The 20,677-nt window shown below is 31.5% G+C and overlaps 1 protein-coding gene across 1 annotated transcript; it reads right to left on the minus strand.

Annotated features, from left to right (window-relative positions):
* Positions 1 to 1,148: 1,148 nt before the first annotated feature.
* Positions 1,149 to 20,290, minus strand: LOC143063120 (uncharacterized). The gene is made up of 6 exons (XM_076235089.1): positions 20,240 to 20,290; positions 13,725 to 13,825; positions 13,017 to 13,154; positions 12,024 to 12,146; positions 9,687 to 9,741; positions 1,149 to 7,244 (listed from the first exon to the last, which is right to left on the minus strand). Exons 2-6 carry the CDS (start codon positions 13,821 to 13,823, stop codon positions 5,080 to 5,082), a joined length of 2,580 nt encoding a protein of 859 aa, XP_076091204.1. The 5' UTR covers positions 13,824 to 13,825; positions 20,240 to 20,290; the 3' UTR covers positions 1,149 to 5,079.
* Between the last annotated feature and the right edge of the window lie 387 nt (positions 20,291 to 20,677).

The raw sequence follows: 20,677 nt of genomic DNA on the forward strand, positions 1-20,677 counted from the left end.
ACGACCTAAATTATTCCATTGACTGGAACAGATTATGTGAAAGTGTGTCTGTAAGGACCACTGTTCACTATGTACTTGTTAAAGACACTTAAACTGTGGGGTCACTAAAGGTTCTCAACACCTAAATAAAGTAATTCGAACAAGAGCTGTCAAAATGACAGTAAACCGGATTCTTTAACATTTATTTGTGTTCTGGCATTTATCAATATTACAAGGACCAAAACTCCTAATAGGAAATTTTAAAAGGTTTGGTTGAACGGTTCATGAGTAAATGCACGGACACAAAATTTTTTAAACTTTCAAGAACCGTAACTCCTGAACGGTAAAAGTCAAAATCGTCATTATTGAACTTGACCTCCATTTTGTTGTCAGTAACAACATATTAAAATTTTAAAAGGTTTGGTTGACTGGTTCATGAGTAAATGCACGGACACGGCATTTTTTAAACTTTCAAGAACCATAACTCTGAACGGTAAAAGTAAAAATCGTCATTATTGAACTTGACCTCCGTTATGTTGTCAGTAACAACATATTAAAATTTTAAAAGGTTTGGTTGAACGGTTCATGAGTAAATGCACGGACACAACATTTTTTAAACTTTCAAGAACTGTAACTCCTGAACGGTAAAAGTTAAAATCGTCATTATTGAACTTGACCTCCATTTTGTTGTCAGTAACAACATATCAAAATTTTAAAAGGTTTGGTTGAACGCTTCACGAGTAAATGCACGGACAACATTTGGTTGCTGCCCGGCCGCCCGCCGTACATTCCCAAATCAATAACCGACATTTTTGACACAAAAATCCGGTTAAAAATTAATCAGAAATAACACGATGTTTTGATTAATATCAATGATATAAATCAAAACATAAAGGTTCCTCCTGATTAGTTTTTCGATTTATTTTATTATTAAAGGCGTTAAGAACCTTTGGTGACCCCACAGTTTAAATTATATAATAAGTAAGTAGTGAGCAATGGTCGCTACAGACAAACGTTCACATAATCTGTTCCAGTCAATGGGATAATTTAGGTCGTCAATCAATGGCTACAGCCACACTGTCTTAAATATGATTCTAATTTACCTTTAAAAACTCTTGCATTAGCAAGAAGGGGAAAGAATATTCAATTAATTATAAAACATCACTAAATTAAAATCTTTAACAATTTTATTTGGTTATTATCATAAAACAATATACTGTATTGCATTACAAGTCAAAGCTTCTCTATTGCCTTTTGATCATAGCAAAATATGACAAATTAAAAACGGATTAACATTATCTCCACAGCTTTCAACATAGCACCATACATATCTAAACTTTCATGCAATAAAAACATCATACCATTCAGATTCATAGAGTAATCACAGACTTTAAAAGTTATTATGGCATCAGTCAAACTTATTTGATTCAAACTAAGGATTCTAAAACAATTTGTTCACTTCAAATCGAGGATACATTGTAACAAATATACCATTATGAAACTTCTACAATAAGTCTTCTCTTCTACCAAAATGTTCCAGCTAGTCCTACTCATCTTCAGTATGGGTAATAAAAAGGTCTAATAGGGAAAGGGCATGGTTAACTCTTTCGTACACATTCCCTAAAATAAGAATTTTGTCACTACTGGACCCCAGCCAAATCATACAGCCATGATAGTAAATCCATGTTATGACAATCATAACATTAAATATAACATTGGCAATTGAAGTGTCAACACTTTTGAAATACTATACAATGGCTTACTTACAGACTGATGTTTCAGACTATAGAAACAAAAACATGTGCATATGCTACATCAGAAGATGTAGAGATTTATATCATCAGTACAAATATACCCGATACACTTGTCAAAACTCAAGTTATAATACAGAGCTTTTCCCAACCTAATGTCTACTTTGACAACAAATACAGTTTCTGAGTGCATATCTTTTTTCATACTATGATACACTTTTTAGCCAAACAAAAATACTGGACAGTTCACCATAACTAAATAGTCAGATTGTTCATATGATATTATGTGATGTAATTATAAGTAATATCAGTGTCATTACAGACTTATTATGAAAACTTAAAACTTGCTTGTATTGATGAAACAAACAGGAATAAAATGTAAAAAATGTCAATGTATAATACAAGGATAACTTTCTGTTTATTAACAGAATGTGCATAGTTAAAATATCTTGAATTCCACAAAATCAATAAGTACTTTTCTTAAATAATTTTACTTTGGAGTACTACTTAGTACCTTATAATGGGTTGTTTTAGTTGGGTGCTTAGTTTGACTTTACCAGTGGTTATACGAAAATTATATAAAAATTAAATACCCAGATTGACCATGTAAAACATTACAGATTGCTCTAAACCTGTGCCAATAATAAGCTTTTACAGTATGAAAGACAAAAATGCTATAAATCATGTTCTTTAAACCTTTCATAAAATCCATCAAGGCGTCTAGGAACAGTCTGGATACAAAATAAGGATGGAAGTGTTAAGAGGCAAACTGTCCTATATATTCCTGCTTTAAAATGTATCATTCACACACAGAGGACTAAGTTTTCAATAACCAGGTTTCATATCAACTAATATTTAATTAAACAGGTGGGAATATGAAGAGATGTGCACATTACTTATGAATGCTACACATTAATACTTCAGGTTGTTTTATTTAATAGTAAAGCTATCTAATGGCAAATCATTGCACAGTTATAGAAAAATTTAAGGTTCTTGTGAGCCTTTAAACAGTTAGTTATCATTGTCTCATTTTGATCTGTCCAAAATGTCATAATATAGATATTGTATGCCTTACTGTAGTTAAAAGATACAGTATGCTCTTCAAAGGATTAAAACATATATGTTACATTTTCTAGTATTGATGATACAAGGTAAATAGCAGTTATAAAACTTTAAACCATACCATTACAATGTAGGTAGAAAGTGCCATATTGTTTTCATTACTTTATTAGATAAATATAAAAAATAAACTGACACCGGGTTACTATTAGAAAGTAAAAAAAATCAGTTAATTTTTAAATATTTGCAATCTTGAAGAAGACACCAGGATAATCATGAAAATCCATCATGAAAAATTCATTCTTGTGAAACAAATACTAATTGTTCAAATTAAGTACTTATGCAGATATAAAACTTAAACAAAGAATAATTCCAATCAATAAAACCTGACTGAGTGGTAGAATATAGTTTATAAAACTAAAATGAATGGTTAACAATATAATAGGTATATCACAGGAAAGTATTTGGAACAGGACATCAAGCTACAAAGATAGAAGAGTTTATCAGAGATTCACTGTCATAATTCTGTTGAGAGTAACATGTGTATCAGTCAAAACATATTATCATGTAGCAGACTAGACTTTACTGAAGGATTAACAATTTAACAGTGAATGATAACTTATTCCACAAATATTTCAATAAGTATAATATGGGATTCAAAGTTGACTGCTTGAAAATGTTGATAAAACAACAAGTAAATTTAACATAACTCTTGACAAAGTTTTAGAAAACATACAAGGCTAAGACTGCCTATAATAAAATATCTTATTTTGTAACAAAAATCTTAGAGAAAAGTGATTCATGCATTTTATACCTTATAATGTCCATAAAATACACTTTTAACAAGGTATCACACCTCAGAATGAAACATCAATAGGAACAATAAAAGGTTAATGAACATATTCATTTCTGAATGTTTTTACTGGTTTATAAAACAGTACACGAAGCCTTGCTTTTCTTCTCAACAAAAATTACCAGATAATCATCAAAATTTGTTCTATGAAACTAATTCTACTGATTTACATATATACAGTTATCTACAAAAATAAAGCACTAAAACATTTAGGGGAAAAAGCCCCTAATTAACAAATCAACCTTTTGGCATAGTATACACTGTCATAGCACAACCTGTCATGGGCTAATGCCAACCAAAAAAAACAAATTGTTTCTCCAGCTTCTCTCCCTATCTCAAATCTTAACACATTTTAGACTTAGTATGGACAAAGTCAGACAGTTTGGATTAAGAACAGTTTAAGTCAAGAACATATATTAAGATGTAAAATACTTTCATAATACAATTATTTTACCGATCAATTTTTTCTTTGCTTCCAGGACCTAGGAAATAATATATACATTTGTATTTCATTTTTGGCCAGGAATATTTCTCAGGGTTAAAAAAATATTTCAAGAAGAGTTGAAACAAATCTGCCATCATTTATTTTTTCCAAAAATAAAACATAAATGAATACTAACTTAACTTTGACACTTTTCATTTAGATATTTAACAACAAAATCATTTTACTAAAATATTAAAAGAAAGGTATTTTTATCTTATAAGTTTTCATTATCAGTGAAATTTCGTAAGAGATATGTAGTTTCAAGACTTGCTGTTCATATAAAGAAAGAAAAAGAATTATGAATATCAAAAGGTGGTTTAGTAAGAACATTAATTTAGAATAATGGAATGACAGCCAGTCTGATTAATCACTTAATTGTAAAGTTAGTTAATGAACCACAGTGACTTTAGGTTAATTGTGATAATATATGGGCTAAAGCAAAATATTTTTGTTTTGTTTCCAGGAACAGGGGGAATAATTAAAATGTTTGAAAGAGTTAAGATGATTTATGACATATGTGGACAATATAATTGTAAGCATGGAAGGGTGTAAATGTGGATTACAAACTTCAGTATATATTCCATTCACTACATCTTACTTAGGAAAGAAATAATGCTTATTCTGACACTCAAAATTAATACTTTAATACCATATCATTTAAAAAGAATAATCACAACTGAATGAATAAAATACATTTGATTTCTGTGTGGAGACTTTTGTGTATATACATGCATGTATCTGTGAACACTTTTAACATCATGAGGTAGGGCCTTTACCATACATGAACTGTTTTGAGATACAAATGTAAACTAAAAATTACACCATACATAGAAGTACTACTTATACATTTTAACTTAAACATAAAAAATATAATGAAATGGAGACTATAAGCATATGATTACAAATGCACCAAATTCTGTAGGACTATATCAACTGTACATCACTATATTAACTTATCGAGTTTCTAATCTCCTAAGTTTCGCAGGACTATCATTACATAATGATGAGGATGAGGGAGATCTGATTCTCTTTGACCTGCGTAGGACATCCATGTCAGGCTGAGATACAGAGGACAACATTTTCTGGGGTTTATTTGACAAGGCAAGGTCCACTTTTTGTGTTTTATTAACTGTATCATTCTGATTGCAGTGATTGTTTATACGCTCCCCCAGAGCTGTTGTTTGTATCTTCCTTTGCATGTACACTTCAAAGTCTGGATATGATTTTCTTGGTGAAGAAATGCGTAACTTATATGGTGAAGATCTTTTGATGGTCAGATTATTCTCTGACTGTCCTTCACTACTTGTATCTGAAAATCTTGAACTTGGAGACTTCTTCTGTGCTGAAGGAGGCGGTGAAGGCAGAGAGTTCAGAATTAAATCATTTTCATTCTTGCTTGAATCCACACTATCACACATACCACAATGAACTGGCGATGATGGAACTGTTTTTAGATTAGATATTTCTGTAGTGTCAGATATTTCCCTGAGACATGGACCAGCTGTTTGCGGACTATTTCCCAACTTGGATCCACAAGACTGGTTAATGGGAACATTTGGAGGAGAGGAGACAGAGAGAGGGGAACACATACATCTTTTCTTTCTTCTACATTCTGAACAGCATGCTGAGTTATAGGATCCATCATCAGATGATATTGAAAGTGACAGAATAGAAATATTATCATCACCATTTCTCTTGACTGTAAAATCATCAACAGATCTTGTGGGACTTACCCTATCACTTAGAAAATTAGACAATTGCTGCTCAACAACAACCTGTGCTAGAGCTGTCTCATTTTTTAGCCATGACATTTGGCCCTGATCATCCTTACTTTTCATACTTTTAAATTGTTTATATTTACTGGAACTCCACCTTGGTTTAGGTTTTTCTTCTCTCCTGCCAGATCCTGGTTTTGTGTTTGTCCCCTTTTTCATGGACAGAAAAGGAGTGAGTTCATTTATTTCCGACAACAAACACCTATAGATAGTAAGTTTCTGCTTAGATATTTCAGCACTTTCATCTTCTGATACAACGTTTGTAAGTGAAAGAGGATCCATTGTATTAAGTCTCCTCAATGATCTTTTCTTCAACCCCAATAGTTTATCACACTCCTTTGTATGTAGGATAGGAATCTTAGGAAACAAATCATTATTGTTCTCATCAAAGAAGATCTCATCTGTTGTATTCTTAACATCACGTTTGGGCAGCCATCTTTGAAGATCTTCTTTAGTCAATCTTTTAAGAGCCACGTTACAGGTTGGAGGCCTGTATTCTGATTTCTTGTGCTTTATCTTTCTGATAGGAATTTTGGTTGATGCTTTCTTTCTTTGCTTTCTTGTGAATTTATACTGATGTGAATGAATCACATCAAAACTTTTTCTTGGTCGATAAAAGATTGGATATTGGTTTGACCTATGCCTTAATTTATCATAATATTCATTTTTATCTGGTGTTCGACAGAAGGATTCTGAATCTTTAACAATAACCAAATTTGTTTCATCTTTCATATATTTAACAATACGCTGACCCAGTAGAGAGGATACGTCTATGTTCATTAATGACTTGTTAACATGAGATGGCCTCTCTTCATCATTACTATCAGAACTTTTGACACTTTCCTTATCATTGATGTCTCCATCATTATTGGAATAACTCAAACGTTTTCTTGATGCTGATAGCCCGTCATCTTTGCTCAGCTGAGACATAAGAGATTTAGGCGTCCTAGGTGTAGGTGGAGATATGGGAGTTTCTAGTTCCTCAAAATCATGAAAATCCAGATTACAGTCAATGTCCATACTACTACAACGATTTCTGGCTAATATTTTGGCAGCTTTTTGTTTCTGCACCATTCCTATTGCTTGGACAAAGCGGTCTTTTGAAATTTTAACAAAGCTTTCACTCAAATGCATTTTGGCCGGGCTTATAGGAGGTGGAAGATTGCCTTCTTTAGGGCTCAAGTCTCTTGGTGGAGAGGGCACTACAAGTAACTGGGGTGGTCTTTCTTCACATATCATCTGGTGTGCTCTCATCTCAGATTTATTGCAAAATTCTTTTTCACAGAAAAAACAAATAAAAATCTCAGAATATCTTCTCCTTGTTTCCTTAACCACTTTCTTCTCTGAAAATTAAAAGCAATGAAAAATTATCAAAATGGAAAACCATCAACTGCAAGAAGCATGGTTATTGTGACATTTACTAAATTTTATCATCAGTATAAGGACATAATTTGTAAATACAAATCAGCATGCAGATTTCTTATATGTTCAGGTATTTCACATCCAATCTTTTATGTTAATATTCTTTACCGTTGAAAGCACAAAAATGTCGGCATTCACCTCACAAGCTAACCAAACCTTTAAACAGACTTATTAAGAAGGGATATAGTTACAATAATGTTGTCACTTATTTTGGTATAAACATGATAAATATTGATTCCCTCATAGGCTCTTTGCATCAGAGATAACAAATTTATTCTAAAACCAGTTGTTAGCATGATACAGGTTAATTTTTATAAGAGAACATTTTTCTGTATATCCTCAAGTTACTGGAATTCCAATAGGGAGTAATTGTGCACCACTTATTGCTGACCTGTTTCTGTATTGTTTATGACTATAATCAGCAAAGACCCATTGAGACTACATCTGATACAAACATTTAACAACATTTTCAGATATTTGGATGATATATTGGCTCTCAATAATGACGACTTTAGTATGTATTCTAAGGAAATTTGTCCTGTTTACCTAACTTTAACTGAAGCTAATACTTATAATGAACACTGTCCTTTCCCCAAGCTTGATATCTATATCATTAACAGAAAACTCAATACCAATATTGATGATGAAAGAGATGATTTTTTATTTCCTATCATTAATTATCCATGTTTAGATGGTGACATTGTAAAACTTGTAAAATTCGCTCCTGTATGTAACAACCTATTCAATTTAAGCGAGACAAATTTGTGTTTACTAAAAAATTATTACACCAGGGTTTTCCATCACAAACTAGTCAAAACATTTACTAAATTTTATAATCAGTACAAGAACATAATATATAATACTAAACACCTAACCGGATGTATAGTATTTGATATTCATATGATGAAGACATTATCTTTCAATCCATTTAATTGAGGTGATGAGCTGGCATGGCAGTAACTGCTAGTAGTCTTTTTTAATTTATGTATCATTGTCATTTTGTTTAATTTCTTTTGTTACCTATTTAGACATTGGACTTGGACTTCTTTTGAACCAGGTTTTACTGTGCGTATTGTTGTGCGTTCTTTTTTCTCTACATGGCTAGAGGTATAGGGGGAGGGTTGAGATCTCAAAAACATGTTTAACCCCGCCACATTTTTGCGCCTGTTCCAATTCAGGAGCCTCTGGCCTTTGTTAGTCTTGAATGATTTTTAATTTTAGTTACTTGTGTCTATTTTGGAGTTTAGTATGACATCCATTGAACTAGTATACATTTTTGTTTAGGGGTGAGCTGAAGCAAGCCTCCGGGCGAGGGAGTTTCTTGATGCATTTTTATGTTCTCCTTAATATATTTTATAAAAGTTTAAACCACTAAGGGAGGAATTGTGCTTGATTTTCATACAATCTTTTAATCTGTTTAATTAAGGTCTGGAGCTGGCATGTCAGTTACAGCTAGTAGCTATATATATATATAGTCCTTTGTTGATTTATGTATCATTGTCATTTTGCTAGTTTCTTTTCTGAAATAGGACTCAAGATTTCTTTTAAACTGAGTTTTACTGTGCCTACTGCTGTTTCTTTATTCTACTTTGGCTAGAGGTATAGGGGGAGGGTTGAGATCTCACTAAAAATGTTTAAACCCAATACATTTTTGTGCCTGTCCCAAGTCAGGAGTCTTTGGCCTTTGTTAATCTCAGTTCATATATATGTTTTGGAGTTTAGTATTGTGTCCATTTTCAATGAACAAGTACACATTTTTATTTAGGGGTCAGCTGAGGGTTGTAGTCTCTGACATTTTCATTCTCAATTTTAAACTTTGTATTATTTCAACAAAAGCATGAAAAGGGAGTTAACCAATAAACTAATTTAACAACTTTTGATTATATATGTATACTCTGATGTTACTCCGCTTTTAATATAATCAAATATAGACAATGTGAAATATTACACCATGTTATTTTTGGAATGAGTAAGTATGTTGCTTGATCCAGCATTTACATGACTGTGGTCAATTCAGACTATAAACAGAGACTGAATGACTAAAACTGGACCCATTGTCCAATTTGTCCAATATCTTTTTCTAGAGACCAATTGTCTAGATTTACTGTATATCATAGAAATAAATAAGCCTTCAGTGCAGAGTACAGGTGATTGATAAGGTACCTACCTGAAACAATTGTACTTTGTTGTAAACATTCTAACAATGATGGGGATATAGTAACCTGTAAGCCTTCAGTGCAGAGTACATGTGATTGATAAGGTACCTACCTGAAACAATTGTACTTTGTTGTAAACATTCTAACAATGATGGGGATATAGTAACCTGTAAGCCTTCTGTGCAGAGTGATTGATAAGGTACCTACCTGAAACAATTGTACTTTGTTGTAAACATTCCAACAATGATGGGGATATAGTAACCTGTAAGCCTTCAGTGCAGAGTGATTGATAAGGTACCTACCTGAAACAATTGTACTTTGTTGTAAACATTCCAACAATGATGGGGATATAGTAACCTGTAAGCCTTCTGTGCAGAGTGATTGATAAGGTACCTACCTGAAACAATTGTACTTTGTTGTAAACATTCTAACAATGATGGGGATATAGTAACCTGTAAGCCTTCAGTGCAGAGTGATTGATAAGGTACCTACCTGAAACAATTGTACTTTGTTGTAAACATTCTAACAATGATGGGGATATAGTAACCTGTAAGCCTTCAGTGCAGAGTGATTGATAAGGTACCTACCTGAAACAATTGTACTTTGTTGTAAACATTCTAACAATGCTGGGGATATAGTAACTTGTAAGCCTTCTGTGCAGAGTGATTGATAAGGTACCTACCTGAAACAATTGTACTTTGTTGTAAACATTCTAACAATGATGGGGATATAGTAACCTGTAAGCCTTCAGTGCAGAGTGATTGATAAGGTACCTACCTGAAACAATTGTACTTTGTTGTAAACATTCTAACAATGATGGGGATATAGTAACCTGTAAGCCTTCTGTGCAGAGTGATTGATAAGGTACCTACCTGAAACAATTGTACTTTGTTGTAAACATTCTAACAATGATGGGGATATAGTAACCTGTAAGCCTTCAGTGCAGAGTGATTGATAAGGTACCTACCTGAAACAATTGTACTTTGTTGTAAACATTCTAACAATGATGGGGATATAGTAACCTGTAAGCCTTCTGTGCAGAGTGATTGATAAGGTACCTACCTGAAACAATTGTACTTTGTTGTAAACATTCTAACAATGATGGGGATATAGTAACCTGTAAGCCTTCTGTGCAGAGTGATTGATAAGGTACCTACCTGAAACAATTGTACTTTGTTGTAAACATTCTAACAATGATGGGGATATAGTAACCTATAAGCCTTCAGTGCAGAGTGATTGATAAGGTACCTACCTGAAACAATTGTACTTTGTTGTAAACAAACAATTGTACTTTGTTGTAAACATTCTAACAATGATGGGGATATAGTAACCTATAAGCCTTCAGTGCAGAGTACATGTGATTGATAAGGTACCTACCTGAAACAATTGTACTTTGTTGTAAACATTCTAACAATGATGGGGATATAGTAACCTATAAGCCTTCAGTGCAGAATACATGTGATTGATAAGGTACCTACCTGAAACAATTGTACTTTGTTGTAAACATTCTAACAATGATGGGGATATAGTAACCTATAAGCCTTCAGTGCAGAGTACATGTGATTGATAAGGTACCTACCTGAAACAATTGTACTTTGTTGTAAACATTCTAACAATGATGGGGATATAGTAACCTGTAAGCCTTCAGTGCAGAGTACATGTGGTTGATAAGGTACCTACCTGAAACAATTGTACTTTGTTGTAAACATTCTAACAATGATGGGGATATAGTAACCTATAAGCCTTCAGTGCAGAGTGATTGATAAGGTACCTACCTGAAACAATTGTACTTTGTTGTAAACATTCTAACAATGATGGGGATATAGTAACCTGTAAGCCTTCAGTGCAGAGTACATGTGATTGATAAGGTACCTACCTGAAACAATTGTACTTTGTTGTAAACATTCTAACAATGATGGGGATATAGTAACCTGTAAGCCTTCAGTGCAGAGTACATGTGATTGATAAGGTACCTACCTGAAACAATTGTACTTTGTTGTAAACATTCTAACAATGATGGGGATATAGTAACCTGTAAAACAAAAATAATTATCATTTAAAGATAAATTATGTACACATGTAAATGAACTGCAATAAAAATCCCCAAAAGAATTGATTACACAAAATTGCTGTATGAAATATTGTTTTATCCTACAATTTAACATTCAGCTTAAATGTTTGTTTCACCATTCCACTCTGACATTGAATTTGTTTCTTATTAATGATATCAACATGACTGAAACTCAGACCACAATGAGTATCATAAATTGGGCCTGTGATGTTAACAGTTATTTGAATACATAACTGGTCACTCATAACAGAAGCAGGACACCACGATACTTTAAAAATCTACTATAAATTTAGCAGTTCATTTCAGATATCATTTAACCTGTAAATGTATTGTAGAACGGTCGATTGCAGGATAAAATGTGTCATCGTCATTTACTAATGTAAGGCATCAACTGACAGGTGAAAAATGGACATAAGGTACTGTAGAACAATAACAATTCTACCCATTCAGTTTATTTTGTAACAAATACTAACTGGGAAAGTAGAATTATAACTGGTCTTTATCTTGTCTTTAGAGCTTTCTTGTAGCAACTTCTCCTGGCCAAGATGTTTGTAACAACATCTAACCACATTCCTTAAAGTGTCTGCCCATGAAGCCTGAAAAAAGATTATACATAAATTAATTTGCTTGTCTTATAATTGTCTTGTATCAATTGAACACGTTAAGTATGGAATTAAGCTCACTCAAAGTGAAATTCTTTCATGAAAAAACATGTTCTAGTCTAAAGCAGCAAATGCATTTGTCACTAAACCTTAAATATCACTCAGTATGTTTATTTGAATGAAAGAAAAAATCATTTCAAACTAATTACTTTGCAAGGTCATCTAGAAAATCAGGTTTATGTCTACAGATCTAACAAGAGGCAATGAAGGCAAGTGAAATACAATGGACTTAAAACAGGCTAGGTTTATGATCAAATCAAAATTATCACTATTCATAACTACAATGATTTAGTTATACTAGCTAGGGACATGATTTTAAATAACAAACCTTTGCCAATAATAAAGAAACTAAGGTTTCCCTCAGGCAAAGTTTGCCAAGGATTTAGCTATTATTTTAGGTCATTTTTTATGTTCTTCAGTTTTATGCATACTTGGATTTATATATTCAGATTAGAGCGTTCCTGATAAAGGTTTATCCAGAAAACCGCTTCTATAGGTGTATAACTCATCATTATAACTATCATGCATATATCAATATATAAAACAAAACTTTCTAAAGGTCAAATTATAACAATCGTTGCTACAAACATGACAAATATCAATCATTTCTTTGAGTGGATTAAAATAGATTGTCAGGGAATCAAAATTAGTATGATAAAATGGAATTGTGTATGTTTATGAATAGATTACAGTGGGAATGGGTTATTTATACAGTATTCTGCTTCTGCCAGAAATGTTAACAAGGATCTTTGTTTTATAGATTAAAATAACTGTGACATTTACTTTAGATATATGTAAACTTACTACCTGATGATACTTTATGTGTGTCTGTGTATCTGACCAGGGAAGGTCACTAGGCCACCAGTCAGGTTTTTCTGCCTTATCTTCCATATTACTTTTAACCATTGATAACAGTTTGGGAATAAAGTCTCTCAGCTGTCCCTAGAAAAGAGTTCAAATATATTTTCATGTCTATGTATATTGTTTTTGTTTTTTTAAGCGAACTATATCATTCATCTATACTGCATTTTACACATGAACAGTTGACCTGAAAAAGTGCACACACTTTACATCTGATCTCTGTCGACGTACTGACAAAATATGAAGTATTTAGTAAAGCAGTATTAAAGAATTGGGTGATAAAAAATTTATGATTATTCAACATATTATTTTTTTTAAAAATTGTAACAGACTGGAAGTATGTGCTTGACAGATCCACATAGAGCACATTAATGTATGTTACAACTCCCTCCTTTAAACTGTCAAGCGGCTGACATATGAAAGGTCAATAGTTCCAGAGAATTGTGTGACAAAAATATTGTTTAGAAGAACAAACACGGCTCTCCTAGTGCTAGAATACATAAACTTCAAAGCTGGAAAACCAAAATATTTCCTTCTTTCTATTAAAAGCTCATAGGAGCCAGTTTTGCAGGTAACATACATATGTTCGATACTATCAGATTCTAAGGAGAATAGTTTCACAATGTGTAATTAATATTGTAAATTCTATACCTCTGACATTGTGTTGATTGACAAAATAGGAAGCTGCATTTTCTTTTCAGTTAAAGATGGCTGTTTCTTCTTTCCATTTTCTCCTCCATACATTGTCATCTCTGAAATGAAATAAGTGAGACATTTTAAATACATGTACTTAACAATATAAAGTAAATATTACCAACATTCTTATTAAACAGGTTCGCGAGATAGTTTATAAATTATAAAAGTTGAAATTGGCAGTAATGACAGTCTGATGAGTCAAGCCTGTTTCATTGATTTTCAAATTTGATACTTTGCTGTCTGTTATATTTGTTTTTGGTTGTAGCTATAAATACCAGGCCATTCTTTTTTCTCTTAAATTTTTTACTTTTTATACTAGGCTAATCATTATTTTCTACGTATTAAAAGAAATATTTTATCAACATAATTATGTTATCATACAATAAAACAAAATTAAGATTGGGAATGTGTCCATGGAACACAGATAATACTCCCACTTGTATACAATGTAATAAAGGGACATAATTCAAGAATGGTGACACTTTCCAAATTAGAACTTGATCTGAGTTTTGTGGTAATGAACATGTACATTGTATATAAGTTTCATGACATTTGGTTGATGCAAACTTCAGTTCGAGAATAGAAACTGAAAATTCATCAATTATTCCATTTGTAATAAGTTGCCATAATTCTAGAACAGTGAAAGTAACGCCACTAAAGTACAAACTGAGCTGTATTTTTTGGTAATAAGCATTGTGTATAAGTTTCATATCATTTTGTAGTGGCAAACAAAAGTTAAATAAAATGCTTTGCTACCAGCCTGATATGACCACAGAGGTTGGACCCTGAACAGTTGGGCCAAATTTGGACACAATATTCAAGCTTCATACTGTCTGAATTTGGATTGTGATCAAATTTTTTACATAATATAGGTTACTGACACACAAAATAAATGTGGTCAAAGATCTTATAAATCTATTGCGCAATACTGTGCAATTGAAGATGTCTTTGCTACATTAAAACGAAGAAAAAATTTGCCAGACAAGTGTAAAACTTAATGCCTCCACCTCAAGGGCATAATATATATATATAATTTAGATAAACATGTTCAAATAACATCAAAACAGATAATTCTAATACATTATTTGTTGCTCCCAATATTACACAAAATTAGTTCTGTATCAACACAATGTTAATGTAGCTTTTGATGGACATGGACCTCATTTTGACAACTATTAATATAGCTTTCCAACGCACGAACTGTTGACAAAAGTTTAAATTGAGGATTTTAAAGAAATTAAGCTTAAAAAGTAGAGGACATTTCATATATTAAGCAGGTTTTATATTATAGTGACTGAAGTATTTGTAAAGTGCACTTCAAACAGCTACTTAGTAAGCAGTATAGGATACAAGAGGGGATTGAGGAAGTTATATGCCTTTGATAATAATACAGATCCAGGAAAATATATTATACATGGCTTTTATACTTGTTACACATGCTATGTTTTCCAGTGAACTATTATGCCTTTAACATTGTGGTTTATTTAATGATACACGGAATAAAACTGTAAAGATGTTTATGATATACTTGTACATGTACATAGAAAAGGAAAAAATCTGATATATTGCCTTTTCTATTAAACAGTTAGTGCCTGTACATGTACATAATCAGTTTTCCGTAATCACATACAGGCCAATAATGTAAAGTAATCATAAAAATGCCTAAAGCTTATTTTTACATTTATTTGTTAATTAAAATTGTGGTTTATTTAATGATCCACGGAATAAAACTGTAAAGATGTTTATGATATACTTGTACATGTACATAAAAAAGAAAAAAAATCTGAAAAATTAAAAATAAAAAATTAAAATGGAAAATTAAAATTGTCACAATATATATAACAGGAAAAGTTTTTTGAATTTCATCTGAATAAAAGGAATAAAATTTTAATTTTATAAAGGCATAGTACATTTTTGAGCTTTTAAAAGTAGAATGTTGAGGGTAAGGGCATCAATCTCAAATGACTTTTTTACTTCAGGTATTAAAGCAGGAATACTGAATGTCTTTGCTACATGTATGTTTGTAGAAAAAATGTATTATTGAATGTTCCATTTTTTACCCATAAATTAAAGGTTATTTTTATGATTGTTAAAATCCCTCTTTTAGGAAATTTTTTAACTTGTTTCTATGATAACTATCAAAATTGATTGGATGTAACAGACAGCAGGTTATGAAATCTATTACAGTTTATCATCACAGGTAAACATTTACCTACAGCTAATTTCTGTAATAAACCTAAGGTCTTCTACTATAACACAACATTAACTCAATCATGATAAACCATATTATCTAACAGCCATTGAAAAGAAATTAAACCATGAAAAGGGTTAGAATATTGGTCCCTCATTACCTGAGAAACAAACTTGCATTTAACAGAATGTTGGTCCCTCATTACCTGAGAAACAAACTTGCATTTAACAGAATGTTGGTCCCTCATTACCTGAGAAACAAACTTACATTTAACAGAATGTTGGTCCCTCATTACCTCAGAAACAAACTTACATTTGACAGAATGTTGGTCCCTCATTACCTCAGAAACAAACTTACATTTAACAGAATGTTGGTCCCTCATTACCTCAGAAACAAACTTACATTTAACAGAATGTTGGTCCCTCATTACCTCAGAAACAAACTTACATTTAACAGAATGTTGGTCCCTCATTACCTCAGAAACAAACTTACATTTAACAGAATGTTGGTCCCTCATTACCTCAGAAACAAACTTACATTTAACAGAATGTTGGTCCCTCATTACCTCAGAAACAAACTTACATTTAACAGTCAGGGGTATGACTTAAACAAGTGATTTCATTAGCACCTATTTTAGTGATTTGAAAATTTTAGTTATCACCTATTCATGCTATCTAAAGTGATTACTCTAAAAGCATATTTCTTTAGTATCTTAAATTGTTAGTAAAAGTGTTAAATCAAGTTTTTGTGGTCGATTGTTTAACTCCAAATAACACTTTGTACAAAATTTGACTAAAACTTACTTATAACTTATAATTACAAGTACAATCATACAATATTTCATCAGATTTTCTGCATAATTATTTTGTAAACATACATCTGAGGGCTTCAATACAGGGATGATTTTACTTTAAAATAACTGAAAATTATCAAATAAACCTAAAATCAAAAAGGAAAATTCTGCCAGACAATCATGATAATATAAAGATATTTTGTTGAGTGAGGGAAGTAAATTCATATTCTGTCAAAGGGCTGATATTTTTCTGACAGGTTTTCAAGATTGCATGAATCATGTTAACCATACCTCTCTTGTAATTCAAAGTATCAAAAAAGAGGAAGTAACAAGGTCAATGCTATATAACTCCTACAGTGTGGTATTAATAACAAATATAATGTTGGTAAGTGACTTTCTAGAATTCCTACACCAGTACCATACAAGCGCCCTTTTACTCTGAGATTCAATCTTGGGAACTTGCATTTTCTGGGTTTTGCATGCAATTTCACTAAAAATATGTGTAGTTCTTCATATGCACTTTAACACAATTTGAATCTAAAACATTCATGATTTCATTACTAACTTTAATTTTGATGATACCATCAGTGTCTTCCCTAGAAAATTCTTGATGCATGGTGGGTCTAAGGTGAATTTGCAACGCGGAGTGCAGCGTTGTTTTGTAGAATTATTTTTATTAGGCTAGTGAAATGAATTGTGCATGTCAGTTTAAAAACTTCACATAAATCTGCAATTTCAGGGGTTTCATTATCTTTCATGTTGACTGGTACTTTCCACGTTTCTAGGTGGTACATTTCAATTTATTCCATGAATATCTTATATGAAAATTCCTACATTTAGGCGGTACTTCTCAATAGCATAGGGGGGCAGCAATACAGTCAGGAACAATACTTGACATTTTCTCCCAAGGCCAGCCTGGATCTAAAAGTTTTTTCAAGGGCCCTGTAGAATTTTTTTAGGCTCTACCAGGTTTGTTTTTACTACAGGTACATACTTATTAATAGTCTGTAATGTTCTTATATAAAAGTTAAAAATATATGTTTGAAATATCTTATATACATGTAGCTTGTTTCTGATTATGATGGAAATAATAAAGGAATCAAAAAACCCATGAGTTTTTCAGAATTAAAATCCATATAACATTGATGTGTATTTTCAGACTGGTTAACTTTATATATTTGTTATATTATTAAAAAAACCAAAAAACAGCCCCCCTTTCCATACCCCTAGATGTAAATTATTTTAGTAAAAAGTATTATCAGTTTCACCACAAATAATTATTAATTTTTCATGAATAAATCTTAGCAGTTATAAATCAAAATGATTTCCAAAATGAAATCCTTACTGTCTATAAATAACAATGAAATGTAACTGTTTCCTGTTAAGGGGTTTCCCGAATTTTCCTGCCTAAAAGCACATGGCTTTTAACTATTGTAAACAAAGCCTTCAATGTGTGATCATGGATTACAGCTTTAATTAATTTAATTTGGATATAGATATTCAACTTAAGGTAGTCAGGCAATGTTTTTACTTTCTTCTGGATTAAAACTAGTTTGAAAGATCAGTTTGCATCTAAATTATGATCAATTATCAGTCCAGTGAGTTTGAAACACCTGTAGAGTTTTGTCACTTGTCACTTCATATTATAAGATAATAAAAATTTCACACATAGCGGGATGCATCTATAGCGGATATGATAAACGCATGGCGGCCGAAATTTTATGCGTAGAGGTACCGCAATGCATGAATAGCCTAGGGAAAACACTGACCATATTACTTTAAATGGTCCAAGGTCAAAAGTGTTTCACACTTAAATAATTATGATATACATGTATATACTTCATAAAGTTCATATTCATAGTTAACACATTTAAAAAATAATCTCAGAAGTTATTTCTGGTCTATTTCATGACATTTAAAAAAATGTTCTCAGCAGTGTCTTGTAATAGTTTTGAAGTATTTGTTTGAAATTACTGTTAAAAGACAAACATGAATTTCTATTTTTGCTAAAAAAATATATATGGGTAATACATGTAGTAATTACTAGTATGTGAAGGGAAAGAATTTGTGGTTATAAATAAGAAAATGTTTAATGATGTGTCACTTGAAATATTTTTTCAGGAAAAACACTCATAAAACAATTCTTTATAACACGAAAAACTGCACATATTTCAGAGTAACATTTGTTTTATCAATAATAAGTCATTTGTAAGTCATTATAAGATTAGATCTGAAATATGATGACTCATTTAAAAAAAAAACATGTTGTAAACAGAAGCATACATATTATATATCATAATTTTTCATGATAAAACAAAGAGAAATAGAAATAAAACTTCAAAAACATGTATATCAATATTAACTATCAATAACTTGCCTAATACATGTACAAAAAATGTATGTATAAAAAATCAATAATATTTACACAAATTAACATGGGCCTATGGCTGCAAAAGTTTACTGTGAAGACTATATTAGACCAGGATAGACGTATTTACACTTGTATGCAAATTGTTTGCCATTACAGAAAATCACACAGGTTCCCGTTAACTTTGACATCATAATTCAAAACATTTGACCTCACAACTAAAAAGTGATTCTTGATGTCAAAAGGTTATTCGGAGGTGATATCAGGTCATTCGGAGGCAAAATGCAGCTAAATATCAAAAGCTGAGATCAAAAGTGTAAATACATTTATTCATTTCAGGCAAATACATTTATTTACTCAAATGACACATTGAATGTAAAATATCTTTGTGAGTCTGTCCTCATTATTTGAAATATGTATTTAACTTTAAACAACAAAAATTACTGTGTTTATTGAAATGCCAAATGGTTCAGAATATTTTTTTCAAGTTAATTTACATAAACAGTTCAAACATTGAAAAAGATATACAAAATTATTGAATTAAATTAATATGATGCCAGAAAGGTATCCAGATAAATCTTATATCATTAGACATAAGGAATTGCATATTATAATCAAATTAAAGTAAATGGTCACAGTTCCTTTATTACATTTACTTAACTACAACTATATATTGTAAATTGACGTCAAAATGCAACGTCAACACGTTAAATATCTAACATCTCGATCGATAAGTATCGTTACGCTTTAACTTTACTAATTTACCGTTAATTAAATTAAAATCATATATAATCGATCCTCATATTTATTCCTCTTCAAATTATCTTAAATCTAATAATCTTTATTTCGAGCCAAAAAAAATCGCAACAAAAAGACGTCAAACAATGACCAACCGTTTTCAAAGTAAAGGTCATTGATCCTTCCGTCAGACTGTCAACAACCGACGGTGGCCTTCGTCCTCAACAATATTAAATGCATTAAGTAATATAATCCGCTACTAGCTTGAAATAATAATTAGAAACTCACCAATTTATTATTTTAAATAAAAACGAACAAAATGACTATATTTTTAAACATCACATGGCAAACCGATGTTTTCGGTTGACAGCTTTGCCTACCATTGCGATACAAAATGGCGTCTGTTCTGAAGGTTTCTGGCGGACATCCGGGGTCTTTGCTTACTTTCGAGCCAAATTGATTACTCCCCTTTGACCAGTGCGTGCAGTTATGGATTTAATTTTTTTAAGTAATCCTTTTTTGCTATCTTAGACATTGTATTAGACATTATATTATATGCTATCAATCATTGTATTCTTTTTATGTTTTTTATTTATGTTTTTAAGTTAGTTACATAAACGGATAAAAAAATATGAAACCACGGATTGGTTTTTTTTTCGATTTTCGACTTTGATGATTTTTTATATTGACAAATTGTTCGTGGTTTTTGGATTTTCAAAATATTATTTACTTTAGATTAAAACCGTGCGAGAACCTATAATTGGTTGTGAAATTTCTAGTAAGGAAATTTCAATTGTAAAGGAGAAAAAAAATCAAAG

This window comes from Mytilus galloprovincialis, chromosome 1, assembly GCF_965363235.1.
Source record: "Mytilus galloprovincialis chromosome 1, xbMytGall1.hap1.1, whole genome shotgun sequence".
NCBI lineage: Eukaryota > Metazoa > Mollusca > Bivalvia > Mytilida > Mytilidae > Mytilus > Mytilus galloprovincialis.

What these genes read in the sequence shown, in the direction of transcription:
- LOC143063120 (XM_076235089.1), bottom strand. Translation starts at nt 13,823, where the DNA reads ATGACAATGTATGGAGGAGAAAATGGAAAGAAGAAACAGCCATCTTTA. An exon ending in CAATCAACACAATGTCAGAG is followed by an intron (nt 13,155 to 13,724) that starts GTATAGAATTTA and finishes ACTCTTTTCTAG; the next exon opens with GGACAGCTGAGAGACTTTAT. An exon ending in ACAAAGTACAATTGTTTCAG is followed by an intron (nt 7,245 to 9,686) that starts GTAGGTACCTTA and finishes TTTAATTTTCAG; the next exon opens with AGAAGAAAGTGGTTAAGGAA.